The sequence below is a fragment of the Cibotium barometz genome, chromosome 61 (genome assembly GCF_041138505.1).
Source record: "Cibotium barometz isolate CiBa-2024 chromosome 61, ASM4113850v1, whole genome shotgun sequence".
In the NCBI taxonomy this organism is placed as follows: Eukaryota; Viridiplantae; Streptophyta; class Polypodiopsida; order Cyatheales; family Cibotiaceae; genus Cibotium; species Cibotium barometz.
Genome location: NC_141106.1, coordinates 27173188 through 27188505, shown reverse-complemented (window position 1 = coordinate 27188505; position 15318 = coordinate 27173188). Strand labels below are relative to the sequence as shown.

The window sequence follows — 15318 nt, the reverse complement described above, 5'->3', positions numbered from 1 at the left end:
CACAAAACAAAACACACAATCATTAGAAGAGAGAGAGAGAGAGAGTACCACAGTAGTAACGAGGATGTTCGAATGGTAGAGGAGAAGTAGCGAGTCGTTCGAATGGTAGAGGAGGCGTTGCAACATAAATTTGAATTGAGGAGGGCTACGGCTTCAAATTCTCTGCAACGGCTTGCATCTGACGCTCTCTGCAAACCATGCATGGAAGGAATGAGGGCGGGGCTTCAAATTTTCTGCAATGCCTGCATCTGACGTTCTTTGCAAACAGTGCATGGAAGGAATGAGGGCAGCGCGGTTGGTAGACGCTGCAAGGTGGTGGAGTCGATGCATGGCCGCACAGCAGGTGGAGCGCAACCCCTCAAAAAAATGGACACGTGGCAATAAGGTCAGAGCCCGATTATATATAGGTAGATGGACCTGAATCTATGGGAATTTTCTACAATAATATTAAAAAATAACTATGATTTTAGTTTTATGTTTGTCTTTTTCAGTTGAGAGAGATTTTTATAAAACATACTAGTAGCATTAGTATTTGATGACTAAAATGCCCAAAATTTGACGGGAATTAATAATTAGAAAGCTATTTCTTACACTTGTACTTCTCTTTTGGACTATTAATGCAATTTTTAACCTCCACAAGTTTTAGGGGCAAAGTGTAGTTTATTCTATTACCATAATTTTATATATAATTTCTATTTTTTGGGGTTTTTTATTTTCATTGTTTTAGTTTACATAATATTATTTACCGTTTGTTTGAATATATGCTAGAAAAGGTTTTGGCGGGAAACATGATCTGTGGCTGACTAAGCTTCTACTCAGCGCTGTGCGTTACCCCCTTCTTCCTTCCTCGTCGCCTTTGGTATACCTACCAAACATGGAGTTCGACGATGAGATTGTGGAAGAAACCAAGGCACTTTCCTTCTCGCAAGGCGCAGGGATACAGCAAAGAATCCTTGACATGATCATGTCCAAGCCAGACCATCTGCTGCTGCAGGCTATGGAGGTGCGGAGTCGAAAGCCTGCTGCAGGACAAGCTCTTATAGAGTATACGAGAGCGCTCTTCTTGTCCCTAGGCCCTTCCGCTCGACGCAGTGACTCTTCGAGGTCTGCATCTCTTCTCCTGCAGATTGTCTTGAAGCTTCTTGAGCTGGTGCAGGAAGTTAGGGTTTCTGCAGACAGGAAGGTCACAGACTGCCTGGACCTCGTGATGCAAGAAATCGACGCTCTTCCTCAAAGGTCTCTCCCTTCCATTGTTGAATCAATCGTACAGCGCCTCGAAAACTCTAACCCTAACTCCAACCCCAACGCAGACAATGGCCTTGCCTTGGAGCTTCTTCCCCGATGCCTTTCTCTTATCTCTTCTTCTTTCCAGCAGGTTGAAGTGCCTGGCCCAGACGGGAACATGACTTTTTTTGCTGGCTCCGATTACACAGACCGTTCCCTCAAGCGCATCTTGTCATCGTCGCCATGGTCGAAGCCTGTTCTTGCCAGAATAACTAACATGCTCCGTGACATGCCTCTGAGCGAAAGCCACCTTGTGGAGTTTCTCAACACCATCTTCGCACAGATGAAGCACGCCGAACCAGTAGACCTTCCTGCCCTCGTTTACCAGCTCCTGCTTCTCGCATCGAAGGGATCCAAGCGAATCATCCTGGTTGGCATCCTGTCTTTCTTTAGTCGTTTGTTCACTGCCTCAAGCGAGCTTGCAAAAACACAGGGAAATGGCAAGAAGTTATCGGCTGAGTCCTGCAGACAAGTTGAAGGAACAATTGTGCTGCACATAAATTTTGCAGTGAAGCAGAATCCAGCGTTGGGGCAGGAGATCCTGTTTTTAGTACGAGCTCGTTGTTTGCCTCTCACCTCTTTCATTGTGTCCGTGGTGCTGTCAATTGCTCGGATACAAAGATTTGATGAGATAGCATTGAATCTGTTGAAGGCTGCCGTGGTGAGGTCTTATCAAGATTTGAAGCTGAGCAGGTATGCATTTGACCGATAAAGTGAAGCATGCCGTGTCGTTAGGTCTAGCAGGTATGGTTTTGGCATTCGGTTAAACTTGAGCATGCTGTATCACTAGGTCAAATGGGCAAGCAGATGGCATTCAGCTGGCTGCAACATTAAGTTTTAATGGCATTCATATAGAGCTAAGCAAGCTGTATCGTCATATTTTCACTAAAGAACTACATTATCGTGGCCTGATCTGCAAGTTTAGGTTTGCACATCAAGTTTCTATACCAGTTCCTTAGTGGTTGTCTTCTCTTGGGAGAAAATCTTTGAGGGAAATGGTTTATCAACAGTTTATTTGAAGCCCAGACATTTCATTTGTTGCGGATGTACATATCAATGTGTATTTGTTTCTTCATTTGAATCAGTTGCTTTCATGCATGCATATCAGATGCTCCAGCTGTGCACCCACGGGATTGAAGAGGCAATGCTTAGAAGACATTAGAGCTTTGGAGCAATCCTTCATGCAAACTGTAACGCTAATCTACCCTACTAAAAATCGCTTAAGGTTCCCTTAACCTGTAGAAGATATTTGTTTACTTAGAAAGCATGAAGCTGTGACCCAAACCTAAGCAAGAGAAGCTCTTTCATCCCTTTACTGGTCCACTTGATGCCTTTCAGGTTCGTAACACAGCTTTTGGATGGGATCATGTTATACCTAGCCTTGTAAGCTTTGGCTTTACCTTGATTGAGACTGTGCAAACAGGAGATTCTTCCTTCTGTGATCACGTCACCAAGCTTCATCAGGTGCCCAGTTGTAAAGATCTGGGGGTGCTTATTTTGATAACCGCGTTTGAAGTTCATGAAATGGCACGGGACGAGGTGATTCTTGCCTAAATCTACTCGACAAAGGTATATCCAAAGAATAAAGCAGCTCTCTCATTGCGTTCTTTTGTTCGATTTTCAGATAATTGAGCAGAGTAAGTGCAGAATAATTGGCCTTAAGCCCGAACAAAGTTCACCAATTATCAGGCAAGTCCTCTCTAATGTGCCAAAGCTTTCTCTTAGTCCCTCTCAACAGATAGTCCAACGAGGAGCATTGTGATACATTTATTTTCTCACATAATCTTAGGATGGTCGGCCAGCTAGTGCAAAATTATCCACATCTATTGTTGGACCATGTATCTCGCCTAAAGGAGTGTCTGGACTACTTCACATTTCTTCACCCGACTTCGGCCTCATTTCTAATCCACAACATATGCCCTCTATTCCATATGAGTTCTGATCTGCAGGTAATTCGTTTTAGAAGTTCATCGGCATTTTGGTTAAGCAGCAGTGTTACAGCTTCTCCTCTTGGATCTAACAGGGCTACACAGTCTTGGTTCTAAGAAAGGCCATGTTTGGCCGGGAGGCCACGGGTCGCATGGCTGCTCTGCAAGGGCTTCTCAACTTGCTGGCTGCTGAACGAGCTTCAAAAGCACGCAGTGATTGTGACTCATTGCTGAACTCTTCCAGTGAAGCCAGTTGTAGTCAACAGGAACGAGCTTACTCTAGAAAAAATCCAAGTTTGCTTCAGGAATTGAAGGGTTTGCTGCGAAGGTGCCTTTTGCAGCAGGTTAAGTCTTGTAAGGATTGGAAAATCATGCTTAATGTCATAACACACAAGCCTTGTAGATATAAGCCCTAAACTGTTCTCACTATTAGTTCAGGAGGCAAAAATACGAGAAGGGCTTTATAGAGGTCTTATCAAAGTGGTGCTAGTGGATCCGACTGCTGCAGACATAGCATTCAACCTGCTCTGGCCTCACTTTTGTAGATACTATAAGACAACTGAGGTATATCGTTCACTGAAGAAAAAGCTTTTGTATTTATTATCCCCAATTACCACTTGAATGTTTACGATTTGCAACCTATACATGCTACTGATGTTTCAGGATACAAACATCATTCTAGACATGGGCTGCTGTGTGAAAGTTCAGAACAACACCACTGTTGTAGAGGAGCCACTCGATCATCTGATTTTCTCCATTCACAATCTTCTCACTCTCCAGCCACATGAAGAGGAGGGACGTAATTCTTTTACGGAGACTTGTTTTGACTTTTCACTGTCTCAAGACCAGGAGGTGATAATTTTTAATTTTCGTATCTTCTTTCGTATGAAGTTCCTCACACTGATGTGATGTATGTTTTTCAAACTATTTTTTGCGGAATTTTGCAGGTGGGACAAACGTCTGCTGCTTACTCTTTGAGGAATGCTTTTCTCAACCTACGAAAGAAATTACAACACAGCTCGCTGTCAGGTATTTGCCTCAAGCTTAGGATTGAAGCTGACTATTAGGTATTTGCTTATCAGTTTCATCTTCAAGTTGTGACAAATGCAGATAAAAGCATTCATTCTTATGCTCTGTGTTACAGATTTGAATATTGATAAGTCTCAGGAATTTGCACCAGAGACTACTGAGGGGAAGATTAACCTTGAAAAGGCTCACACTTATCTTGGAATTTACGAAATCTTGATAGATGCTGCGGTCTCTCAATTGTCAAAGTGTGAGAGTCATTCAAATCTGGATGAAGCTGAGACAGAACTGCAACTATATATTTCTATTTATGATGGATTAGAGCAGATATTACAGAAACATGGGGGTGGTTCTGGCAGTAAATTACGGCCTTTAGAGTCTGCCAGTCACTTATGCTTTTCTGGAAAGCAGCACTCAGGCTTGGCTCAAATGCTAGAAATGAAAACACCTTTTTTGAGTGCTGCAAATGCTGCTTATCTGCTTCAGTATATCCAAAAGTTTGGTGGCCATGAGATGCCGCAAAACATTAACACCCAGCGACCAGTTCAGAAAGATATCATGGCTTACATATACAAACTTACTTTTTTGGCGGTTAGGACTTGTCTTCGACATGTGAAGGCAGCTGCTTGTGACCCTGTTGATCAAGGTGAACCCTTCAGTGGAATAAGGGAACTTGTTGGTGATTGGAAGATCCTAGGGAAACCCGTTTTAGAGGCTCTTACTGCTGCTGTGACAGTATCTTCTGGGGTGTTTTCATGGTCAGTTGAAAAAAAAGAAAGGGAAAAACAAGGGAGGGGGCGAAAATCTGCCGACGATGCTCGAGAAGGACTAGTTTTAACCTTGGTCAAGTGCCTAGATGAAATTTGTAAGCTGGCACAGAAGAAAAACTGCCTAATGAAGGTTTTTGACCGCATACCCTCCAATCTCTGTCAGGAGCAACTTGAAGAAAGGACCGAGTCGCATGGAGAGTTTAACGGATCAATTGAACCATCAAACGAACAAAGTTTTATACAGGAATTGTTGCTGAAGAAAATACAACCACTTTTGGAACAGCTACTGAATCGATCACAGTTTCGTGAGTTTGAGGTAAGTTGATGGCTTTGTCTGCTATTTTAATTAAAGGTACAGCTACTGAAATTGAATGTTGTTTCTTTTTTTGGAAACAAAGTTAGTGTCATACGTCTGAAGTTGAGCAAGCCCCTTAATTTCTTGAATTGTCACAGTTAAACTTCTATAATTCATAAAGAAAAAGCTTGGAGCTCAAGGAAGCTCGATCTAGCGTCGTGGTGGTAAACTAGGTGTTACTTGCCACAGCTTGGTATGTTACTCATTGTTGGTGTTGTGATAGTAAATACATTAGACAATTGCAAATGGTGATCTGCAACTTCTTATGGTCAGGGCTTGATGGCACATGAGCTACCAGGGCCAGAGTTGCTTGGGAAACTATTATCCTTCCCAAATACGAAGGGGAATTGAACATCATTGATCGAGGGATCCAGTGCAAAGCTCTTCTTTGCAAGTTGGTGATTAGAGCATTCCTTCTTGGTACTACCTGAGCCTTGGAAGGATTTCTTCATGTACCATATTCTACAAAGCAAAAATAGACACATGACCAAAGCGTGAATGCCACAAAGAGGTCTCATGAACGGAGACTAAGGCACGAGAAAGAGAGAATAGTTAATGGATATGAGAGTCTGATGAGCAAATTTGTGAGAAGAAAGTGGTGATTTTGTAGAGGCCTCCATCATGAACTCCATTGGCCACGATTGTTTCATGCACTGAGCTTGATCGTGATAATGCATACCAGGGCCTACTTTATACCTTTATGTGGTGAGAATCTTTAGCATCCAATTTAGAGAGAGAGAGAGAGAGAGAGAGAGAGAGAGAGAGAGAGAGAGAGAATGTAGAAGACGACAAAGTATTGGGTCCCAAATACCCACTGAAGGCAGCCCCCCCACCCCCACCCCCACCCCCACCCCCACCCCCCCCTTGCCCCTGCAAGCAGGAGTATTTGTTTATATTATTCTTTGGAGAATATTGTACAATGCTTGAGAAACAAGCGATGTGAATGCCCAATGCAAGGCGATAACCTCTAGTGATGCCCTCCTTAGCTTTTTCCTCGGGACTCTTCTTGGGCATAGAATCTTTTTTGTTGTCCTATTGACCCAGAGAATTTTTTTTTGGTCCTTTTGGTCTTTGCTGTTTTGAGCCCCTTTGCCTTGGGTAGATGACTGTTGTTGGGGCTTTGGGGAAGACTATACCTCCGTTTAGTATCAGCACTTGATTCTGAGCGAGGGTCTGTGCCCGTGCATAAGTTTGAGGCTCAAAATTCCTCACTGGGTACCTAATGGTAGTGTCTAAACCTCAAATGAATTGCTTGAGCTTATCTTCTTCCGATATGCCCAACTGCTGGGCCATTGTAATGGCCTTATTGGAATAGGTTAAAACAAGGGAACCACCTTGAGTGAGTTTGTAAAACGCGTCCTCAAGATTGGTCATGTACGGTGGTGGAAGAAAACGGACTTTGAGGTTAGCCACGAAGGTAGTCCAATGAAGCGGAATTGGCCTGTGATGGGGTCTGTGTGAAGTTGTGACCAATGCTGCCACCAAGTAACAACTTCCCCAGTGAGTTGGGGTGCTGCTACATGGACTTTGTCTTGTGGATTTGTAATTTTAGCTAAAGGAAAATGTGCTTCGAATTGATGAATAAATTGAGTAATAGCAGCATGATCACACTTCCTAAAATTTGGAGAGGTTCGTATGACGGTGGTGATAGGGGCGGTGGAGGACGAGGAATTCGGAGCTTGTTGAGGTAGGGCCGCCAGAATTTGTGCCATTGTTTGCTGATGCTAGATTTGCACAGCCTCCCAGTCGAGTCTTTGCTGGAACTCTCGGTTGGCTTTCTCTCTGCGGTGTTGGTCTTTCTCACATTTGCATGTGGCTTCCTTTGTCAAAATACGCAGCGGAAATGATAACCAAATCTGAGACAACAAGAGCAAGTAGAGTGCAGAAAATAGATAGCACAAGAGAAGGGGAGAGATAGAAGAAGTTTGTTCGAGGTTCACTACCTTGGATACATAATCGGTGCCGAGGGCATCCGACTTGATCCGGCCAAGGTGGCCGAGATTGTCAATTGGGAGATACCACAAACCACATACGACGTGGGTATATGCTAGGCGTACTCCACCCACATCAACAGATTCTCTAACCGCTCGGTGGGTCTCACAGATCTGTTCTTCTAAAGGATGTCAAGACTAGAAGGCAGCGGATCTGAATGAGTCCACGAGCGTTGGAGGCATTCAAGAACCTCAAGGTGGCTTGGTCAGAAGCGCCTTGTCTAGTGCTTGCCTTGTGGGATGAGCCGTTCCATGTAATCACCGATGCGAGTCGCGATTGGAGCTGTATTGTGCAACAAAATGGCCATCCAGTAGCTTACATGTCTCGTAAGTTATTGCCCATAGAAAAGAATTACTCGGTCTACGATCAAGAACACCTAGCAGTTATTTAGGCCTTGAAACATTGGAAGCATTTCCTTTATGGCCGTGAATTTGAGGTTCGCATTGATCATCAGGCATTATGTTGGATCCAGACAATGCCAAGTGCATAGTGCAGTGACCATCAACATCGTTGGAGCCAAATCTTCTAGCAATCTGGTGGTATGATTGAGTACCGTCCAAGAATGGCCAACCCAGTGGTTGATGCTTTGAACAGGAAGGGAACGGTGACATTGATTTAGACCACTAGACTCGACCTTGTTGGTACGGGACTATGACATGAAGCACATGTGCGCAGATTTTGAGGAATTCGGTACATAGTGGGAGCAGGCATTGGATGCCATAGGACCATGCCACTTTTTGATACGAGATGGTTGGCTTTTCTACAAAGGCCGACTTTGTGTTGTAAAGTCTAGCTCTTCTCCATGACGTCCATGCTACCATCATTGGTGGTCACCGGGACATGAATTCGACTTTGGAGAAGCTAGAAAGGCAATATTATTGGCCAAGAATGAGGCGCGATGTGTTTACTCATGTGTTACATTGTGACGTTTGTCAGAAAGTGAAAGCTCCACGTGGGAAGAAGCTAGGATTGTTATAGCCTTTACCCACTCTCGAAGGATATTACCAAGATATATCGATGGACTTTGTCACAAATTTGTCTCTCGGTTTGGGTAAGCGTTATACGTAATGCTTAACTAGTGTTGATAGATTTAGCAAATTTGTTATGCTTATTCCATGTAGGATCAATGTGACTGTCGAAGATATTGTCCATTTGTTCATTCGGCATTGGTACCCGATTGGAGGGATCCCTAGAACCATAGTGTCAAACTGAGATGCCAAGTTTACGAGTCATTTCTGCAAGGCATTGTTTGATAATTTTGGTACTAAACTGAAATTTTCTAGTGCATTTCACCTAGAGATTGATGGCCGGACAGAATTCTACATCTAGATGTAGTGACGTGTTATGTCCATGATTAGCAAGGATCGTATTTGCCTTTAGTTCAAGTAGTTTTGAATGATTCATTTTCTTCAGCTATTGGTAGGAGTCCATATGAAGTAGCGTTTGGAAGACCATTCCCATTCTATTGATGAGAATCTCGTCTTCAGTACTACCTAAAGCGAATAGAAGGATGGAGTCTTACCAAGAGGATCGTATTTGCCTTTAGTTCAAGTAGTTTTGAATGATTCATTTTCTTCAGCTATTGGTAGGACTCCATATGAAGTAGCGTTTGGAAGACCATTCCCGTTCTATTGATGAGAATCTTGTCTTCAGTACTACCTAAAGCGAACAGAAGGATGGAGTCTTACCAAGAGATTTTGGAATCATTTAAAGATAGGTTGGTTAAAGCGCAAGAGGTCTACACTCGACAAGCCAACAAAGACCGAAGGAATGTGAAGTTCTTGGAAGGAGATTAGCAAAGATTGAAACAGGTGGGTAGGCGATGCCCAAAGTTATTGTTTAGGAGCTTCCATCCTTTTCCTATCTGGAGAAAGATCAACGAGGTTTCAATAAAGTTGAAGCTACCTACGAGCTGGACTATGCAGGATGTGTTCCATGTCAGCTAGCTAAAACGATAGGCAGGTTCAATCCCTTCAGAAGTGAAAGACGAAGCGGAACCAGACATAGTGGATGAAGCTGAAGTAATGGTTCCAGAATAGATCCTTTTTCACCGCTTCAAGCATGGCTCAAGACGAAGACAAAGATAGTTCCTTACGAAGTTTCAAGATTGAGGGACTCACAAAGCGGTTTGGCTTGACAAAGAATTCTTTGAAGACTATCCAACTATATTGACGGACTATTTGGAGGCTATGCAGCTTCGGTCAAGTTAAGTAGAAGGGGATGTCACGTGCATCCCACACTTGGATGCCATGTGGACATACTTGAACAAGAAGGTGCAAGACGTAGAGTGAAAATTGGTCCCATGTGAGCCGAGTTCGGGACGAGTTAAGCAAGGTTCCACTCTACGCGTTCAAGGTCAGGTGTGCATTGTCTTGCATATGAAGCAATGCCAATCGATACTGTGAGTCTCCCTTTGGAATGATGTCAGATGATTTGAGTGTTGGGTTTGCAACCGGACACCAGACATTTGTAGAAGCATGTAGGAATTGCATGCAGAGAGGGGTCCAGCCCTTAGGGCTACCCTAGAAGAGAGATTCTTTCTCTTGATTGGGCAAGGGGCAGGCTTTGTGCCACCCTAAGGGGCTAGGAAGGCCCCAAGCCTTGCCCACTAGCTCTTGGAGGGGCTGGGCAGCCAGCCCAAGGGGCTTGGCCAGGCAGCTGACAGGCCCTCGCTCAGCCAGTCGGCCAAGCATGGGGGCTGCCCAACAGCCTTTGCAAGGCTGCCTTTCAGCCAGGATGATGCACATTACAGCCAATTGGATCATACAATGTGAAAACGCTGGAAAAATGGATTTTTTGCCATGCACCTGGTTGTAGGGATTTTTTGAATTGGCCGACCCCTCTAAGAGCCAATCGACCAGCAATACTGGGGTATAAATAGCCTAGCCAAAAATCAGTCATATCCATAGTAACAAAAAAACCTGTTTTTAGCTCGAAACCTCGAAACTTCGAAATGGTTTTTAAAAACCTCGAAACCTCTCCAGTATGCCAGTTTCACCCAAATTTTTTGGTTTCGTTTTTTTCCCCTCCCAAATTTTTGGGGGATTTTTTTATTTTTTGTTTTTATTTCATATCCTCCTCATCACCTTCCTTCCCTCTTTTTCTAGTGCCTCCCTCCTTCCCCTTTCCATCTTCTGCTACTTCTTTCACCTCTACTCCTGCTTCTTTCACCGCTGATGGGCAAACAAAGAAGATCAATGGTACTCTCTGACATTTTGATAAAAATGTCCATCAATAACAGAGGAAAGAAAACTAGTCACTTGTATATAAATCATTTTTGACAATAAGCAATACACGATAATTTTGCTCTTTGCTTGGTTGCATGCTATTGTGTTCTTACTTGCTTGATGGATGCTTGTTTGGATAGGTGTGATTGTAGGTTTCCCTCTTGCATTAGCTTCTTCTTTTCTTGCCTTTTATGAGAGAGAAGGCATTGAGAGCTCTCCCTTCACCCCTTTGGCAAGGAGCATTTCGGTGTGAAAATGTAGTGAGGATGCAGTGGACGAGCTAGCGCACCTCCCACAACATCATCTAGTATACAATATTGCAAGTTCATATTGATAATGGCGATGCAGTAATGATATCCTATTTCCATGACTTAAAGCATACAAAACATGCAACTACACAAAAACACAAACTTAGCATGTAGCATGCTCGAAGGCAAGACCCTACAGAGCGTCTCTGTCTAGTACATGCAGGTCAAGGAGATCTTAGGCAGTGTGGTTCTTAGTCATCTTTTGTACTTGAAGTACAGTTGTAACACTTGTTTCTTGTATATTATTTGGAACAATAATTTAGGACTCTTGGGTGTGCTGTATGTTTATGTGTTTGGGGCCTTCCTATGCTTTCTTGTCTTTCCCAGTGTACAACTTGGGTGCCTTTCAGGCATTCTCTTCCCTCTAAGCAGAGCTATAGGCGTACACTCTCTCTCATCATGAAAATGGTTGAGTGTAGTTTTTCGGTTGGCTGTTCTTGATGACCAGCCCTGTGAATTGAACTTGTCCTTGTAGTTTTGTACAATTCTGGCAGGCCCCAGAGTGTCTGCAAGAGCCTATTTCTCCTGCATGAATGTGTGCACTTCCCGTGCCATGGCTGGTACAGCTGTGGAGTCTTTTTGATGGACTTGACCCAAAGTGTACCCCTTCTCCCAGTAACGTGCAAGATTCAGATTTTGTTGCAGTTCATCTCAAGAGTTTTTGCCCTTTTGATTTCATCAATTGTTTGCAAGCTCGAGAAGGTGCTGTTCTTGCATTCCATTGTTTTTGCCTTCATTCAGTTGCCCTGTCATGCTGCAATCCTAGTGCAATTCTTTTCAATTTATTCACTCATTCTGAAAACCTTAAAATTGCATCTCACAATCGAGAAATGAGTATGTTGTCTGGGTTGGATTTGAAGCTGTTATGGTGCTTTCTTGGGGGCTCACGGGTTCCTCGAACATTTAGTTCTTCCTGCAACTCTTCTGGTGAAGATGTGTAGGCAGGCAGGTGGGTGGCATGCGGGCACAGGGGGAGAGAGGCGTGCATGCATACGCGCGCAACGAGAGAGAGAGAGAGAGAGAGAGAGAGAGAGAGAGAGAGAGGGAGAGAGGGGAAGAAAAGATATATTAACGTCTACGGAAGGCCAAATTGGCCTATGAGACAAATCTGTATACAACAAGTCCATGTCCTGAGTGTCATGGAAAGAAAAACTGAAATGAAAAGCTAATCCTAGTCTATGCAGCTTACTATGCAGTCAGTGTCTAGCATGCTATAGATGTACAATCGTGAGAGAGAGAGACGAATTCTGATTGTGTTTAGTTGGAGCTTTGTTTGTACTGAAATAATAGGTCTTGCTGCCATTTTATTTTTGAATCATTTTACATTTAATCAGGTTCTCTCTGGAGTAACTTTATTTTTAGGGAGTAGACTGCAATCTTGTCAAATGAAAATGCATGGATCATGGGCCGAATCAAATTCTAAGTGCTTGAAGCTAACATATAATGGAGCAGCTAAAGCTTTGATAAGGTTATCTGTCTGCCTTCTCCCACCTCCAGATGATCTAATTTTAGCCCAAACTCTTAGTCAAGAACTCTTAAAGGTGATTGGAACAGACGAGCAGGAAGCAATAGAAGTTTCGGGGATGTATCATGTGATAAATACATCCACCAAAAACTGTATCGCTGGTTTTTTACTGCAGCATGTAGAGGCAAATTTGACTGATATTGAATGGTTCATCTCCAAGCTTAAACTACAGCCTACAACAAAGTCCTCAGATCTTTCAATAGAGTTGCAGCCTCAGTGTCATGTTGAAGCCTCACGGATGAGACTGGAAGTAGCTTTACATACGAGACTGGAAGCGCTAGTTATAGTGCTCTCAAATTTTGCACAGATGAGCTCAAGTGGTACGCTGATTTCCTCATTAACATCTACCCTCGTACTGGCACCCTGAAATTATGGTTCTCTTAAGTGCTTCTTTGCATGTCCCAAGTGCAGGTGCTCTAGCAGAGCATTTCCTCAAAGTCGCGATGAAGCTTTACAAATGTCTAGCAGCGGCAACAAGAATCTGCATAGCTCCAAGGGGATTTAAGCAGGCTCTCCCGAGCGTCAAATTCCAGCTGCTTGCAGAAGTAACCTGCAAGAGACTGACTGCTCCACTCTATACTTTCATGGCTGTCATGCAGCGGGTACCGTCAAACTTCCTCAATCGCCTGAAGACTGTTCTGTTAGTTCTTTTTACCAACACACACATGGTATCTACTTAGAAGGGTGGTCAGTGAAGTAGGGTCTGGTATTTCACATATTGATATAAGAGTAAGTGAATGGTACCTGAGTCAGTGAAGGGCTGCCAAGTGCGGGGTTTGTTTCCCGATCAGATCTATATGCTAACTGCTTGTTTGATGGATTCTGACAGGATCAGCAAGAGAATTGCCAGACAAAGGGATCCGTAAACAAAATAAAACGTGAAGTCAGAACAATACCAAACCTTGTATTCCATGTTGAGGATTATGAGCGATACCTAATACAACTCAGCAGGGTTACAAAGGTGAACTTGCTGAGGCATGCCAAACGCAGCACGGCTCGAGACTTCAAGATCCTTGACAATGGAAAAAAGTGTAAGCAGCCGGTCAATATTGCGAAAGCAAGAGAAGAAGCTTCAGTAGCAGAAGTAGATGAAGCAGAAGCAGAAGCAGAAGAGTCCGGAAGGGAGGCAGGTTCCCAACAAGAGCAAGACTCAGAACAAGAGCAGGGTGGCTTACAAGATGATTGTGGCAATCAAGATGTGGGTGAAGGAGATCAAGGACATGCCATCAGATTTAGAAGACCAATGGAGAAGAGGGGTAGAAAAGCAGTAGTACAGGATTCAGATGAAGACCATGAAGATGCAGACCTCAAAAGGCAGCGTGGTTCATAGAATGGCTCTTATCAGTTGAGCTTTTTATCAGTGGTTGAAGTAGTCAATTTTTGTACAATAAACTGGCAACACCTGCTGTTGCTAAATATGTTTAAGCTTAAGTCAATATGATTCAAACAGACAGGTTTGAGCAGAGGAGAGGATCAATTGATGGGGAGGGAGAAACAGTCATAAGTTAACACATCCCCAAAGTTTTATGTACTTCACTCAGATGACCTCTTTATGCTCATAAAGTACATGTTACAACAGATGGTAGCAGTCTCAGGAGATACTTTGCTGTTTGATGTTGATAAAATATGTCTATTGAAGGAGGGATCCCTCCTTGCTCGTAGTTGCAGGTTGCTCATAGTTTGCAGTCTCCAGCTTGCCTTGTATGTACTTCACTCAGATGACCTCTTTATGCTCTTAAAGTACATGTTACAACAGATGGTAGCAGTCGCAGGAGATACTGTGCTATTTGATGTTGATAAAATATGTGGAATGAAGGACGGATCCCTCCTTGCTCGTAGGTTCAGGTTGCTCATAGTTTGAAGTCTCCAGCCTGCCTTGTGCAGGGAAGAAAAAGTGTTAGCAACTTTTTCAGTTTGGATCTATTCTTTCAATGTTGGCGATGCTACAGTCTACAGTTGGTTTTTGTGTAGTTGCATGTTTGTATGCTTTAAGCCATGGACATAGGGATAGCATTACTGCAATGGCATTATCAATATGAACTTGCAGTACTCTGTACCAGATGATGCTGCGGAATCAACACGTGATCTGTGTCTTGGTGGTTGAAAGCTGCTCTCAAAAAGAGTAGGTAATGCAATTGAGTTGAAGACGATCTATACAGGTTTTTCTTTTTACCACATGTCACTCTCTCTAGTCCACAATCATATAGCCAATATCTTCATTGATCCAACAATTGTGATTTGCAAGTGAGGTTGAAAACTAAATATGTAAAAAGCCCTAGAGTGAAATAAATGCCTACACTTGGGAGTCTCTCTCAATTTAGAAATAACAACTCAATAAATAATTCAACAAATGCCTACGTTTGGAGTCATTATAATTTGGAGTATTTTTACATTTAGAAGTGATGGTTAAATAGCTCTTGTATTTGCTAATGTATTTTACAACTTGTGTTGAGTTGGATTAAGTATTAGTGCTTGTTTTAAGTGTGTATTATGAAATCTCATTGAGGTCTATCAATCCTAGTTTAACACACTAACTAAACTTATTAATTGAAATACATTAATATCATAATCAAGGGAGCAAACTAGCATTATCAAAAGCATGAGTAGGTTTGTGTTAAAATTCTCTATCAAAGTTTATATTCTTATGTAGCATGATTAGAGTATTAAACTAACTAATTTGATGAGTATTACTAATTTTCCAAGGTTAATAAAAAAAATCCAACCATCGTATTGCTTATTTTTATGTGATTATTCAAAATTTAAAAACGATTTTATGTATTTTTAGTAGGTTAATATCTCGATATGGTAATTGAAATGCGTTACACACTTGATTGTTATTTCACTCGGTGGACCTTATCCCTAAGAATTTGGACCAATGAGATTCTTGTATATTATTAAAAAAC

General features: G+C 42.7%; 1 protein-coding gene across 1 annotated transcript; it reads left to right on the top strand.

The window, feature by feature from the left end:
* Window positions 1-767: 767 nt before the first annotated feature.
* Window positions 768-13887, top strand: LOC147604708 (fanconi anemia group I-like protein). Its single transcript, XM_086794873.1, has 13 exons — window positions 768-1977; window positions 2393-2474; window positions 2623-2823; window positions 2909-2973; window positions 3074-3233; window positions 3308-3556; window positions 3654-3776; window positions 3876-4064; window positions 4160-4241; window positions 4357-5324; window positions 12225-12735; window positions 12827-13017; window positions 13245-13887. Exons 1-13 carry the CDS (start codon window positions 875-877, stop codon window positions 13743-13745), a joined length of 4425 nt encoding a protein of 1474 aa, XP_086650999.1. The 5' UTR covers window positions 768-874; the 3' UTR covers window positions 13746-13887.
* Window positions 13888-15318: the final 1431 nt, after the last annotated feature.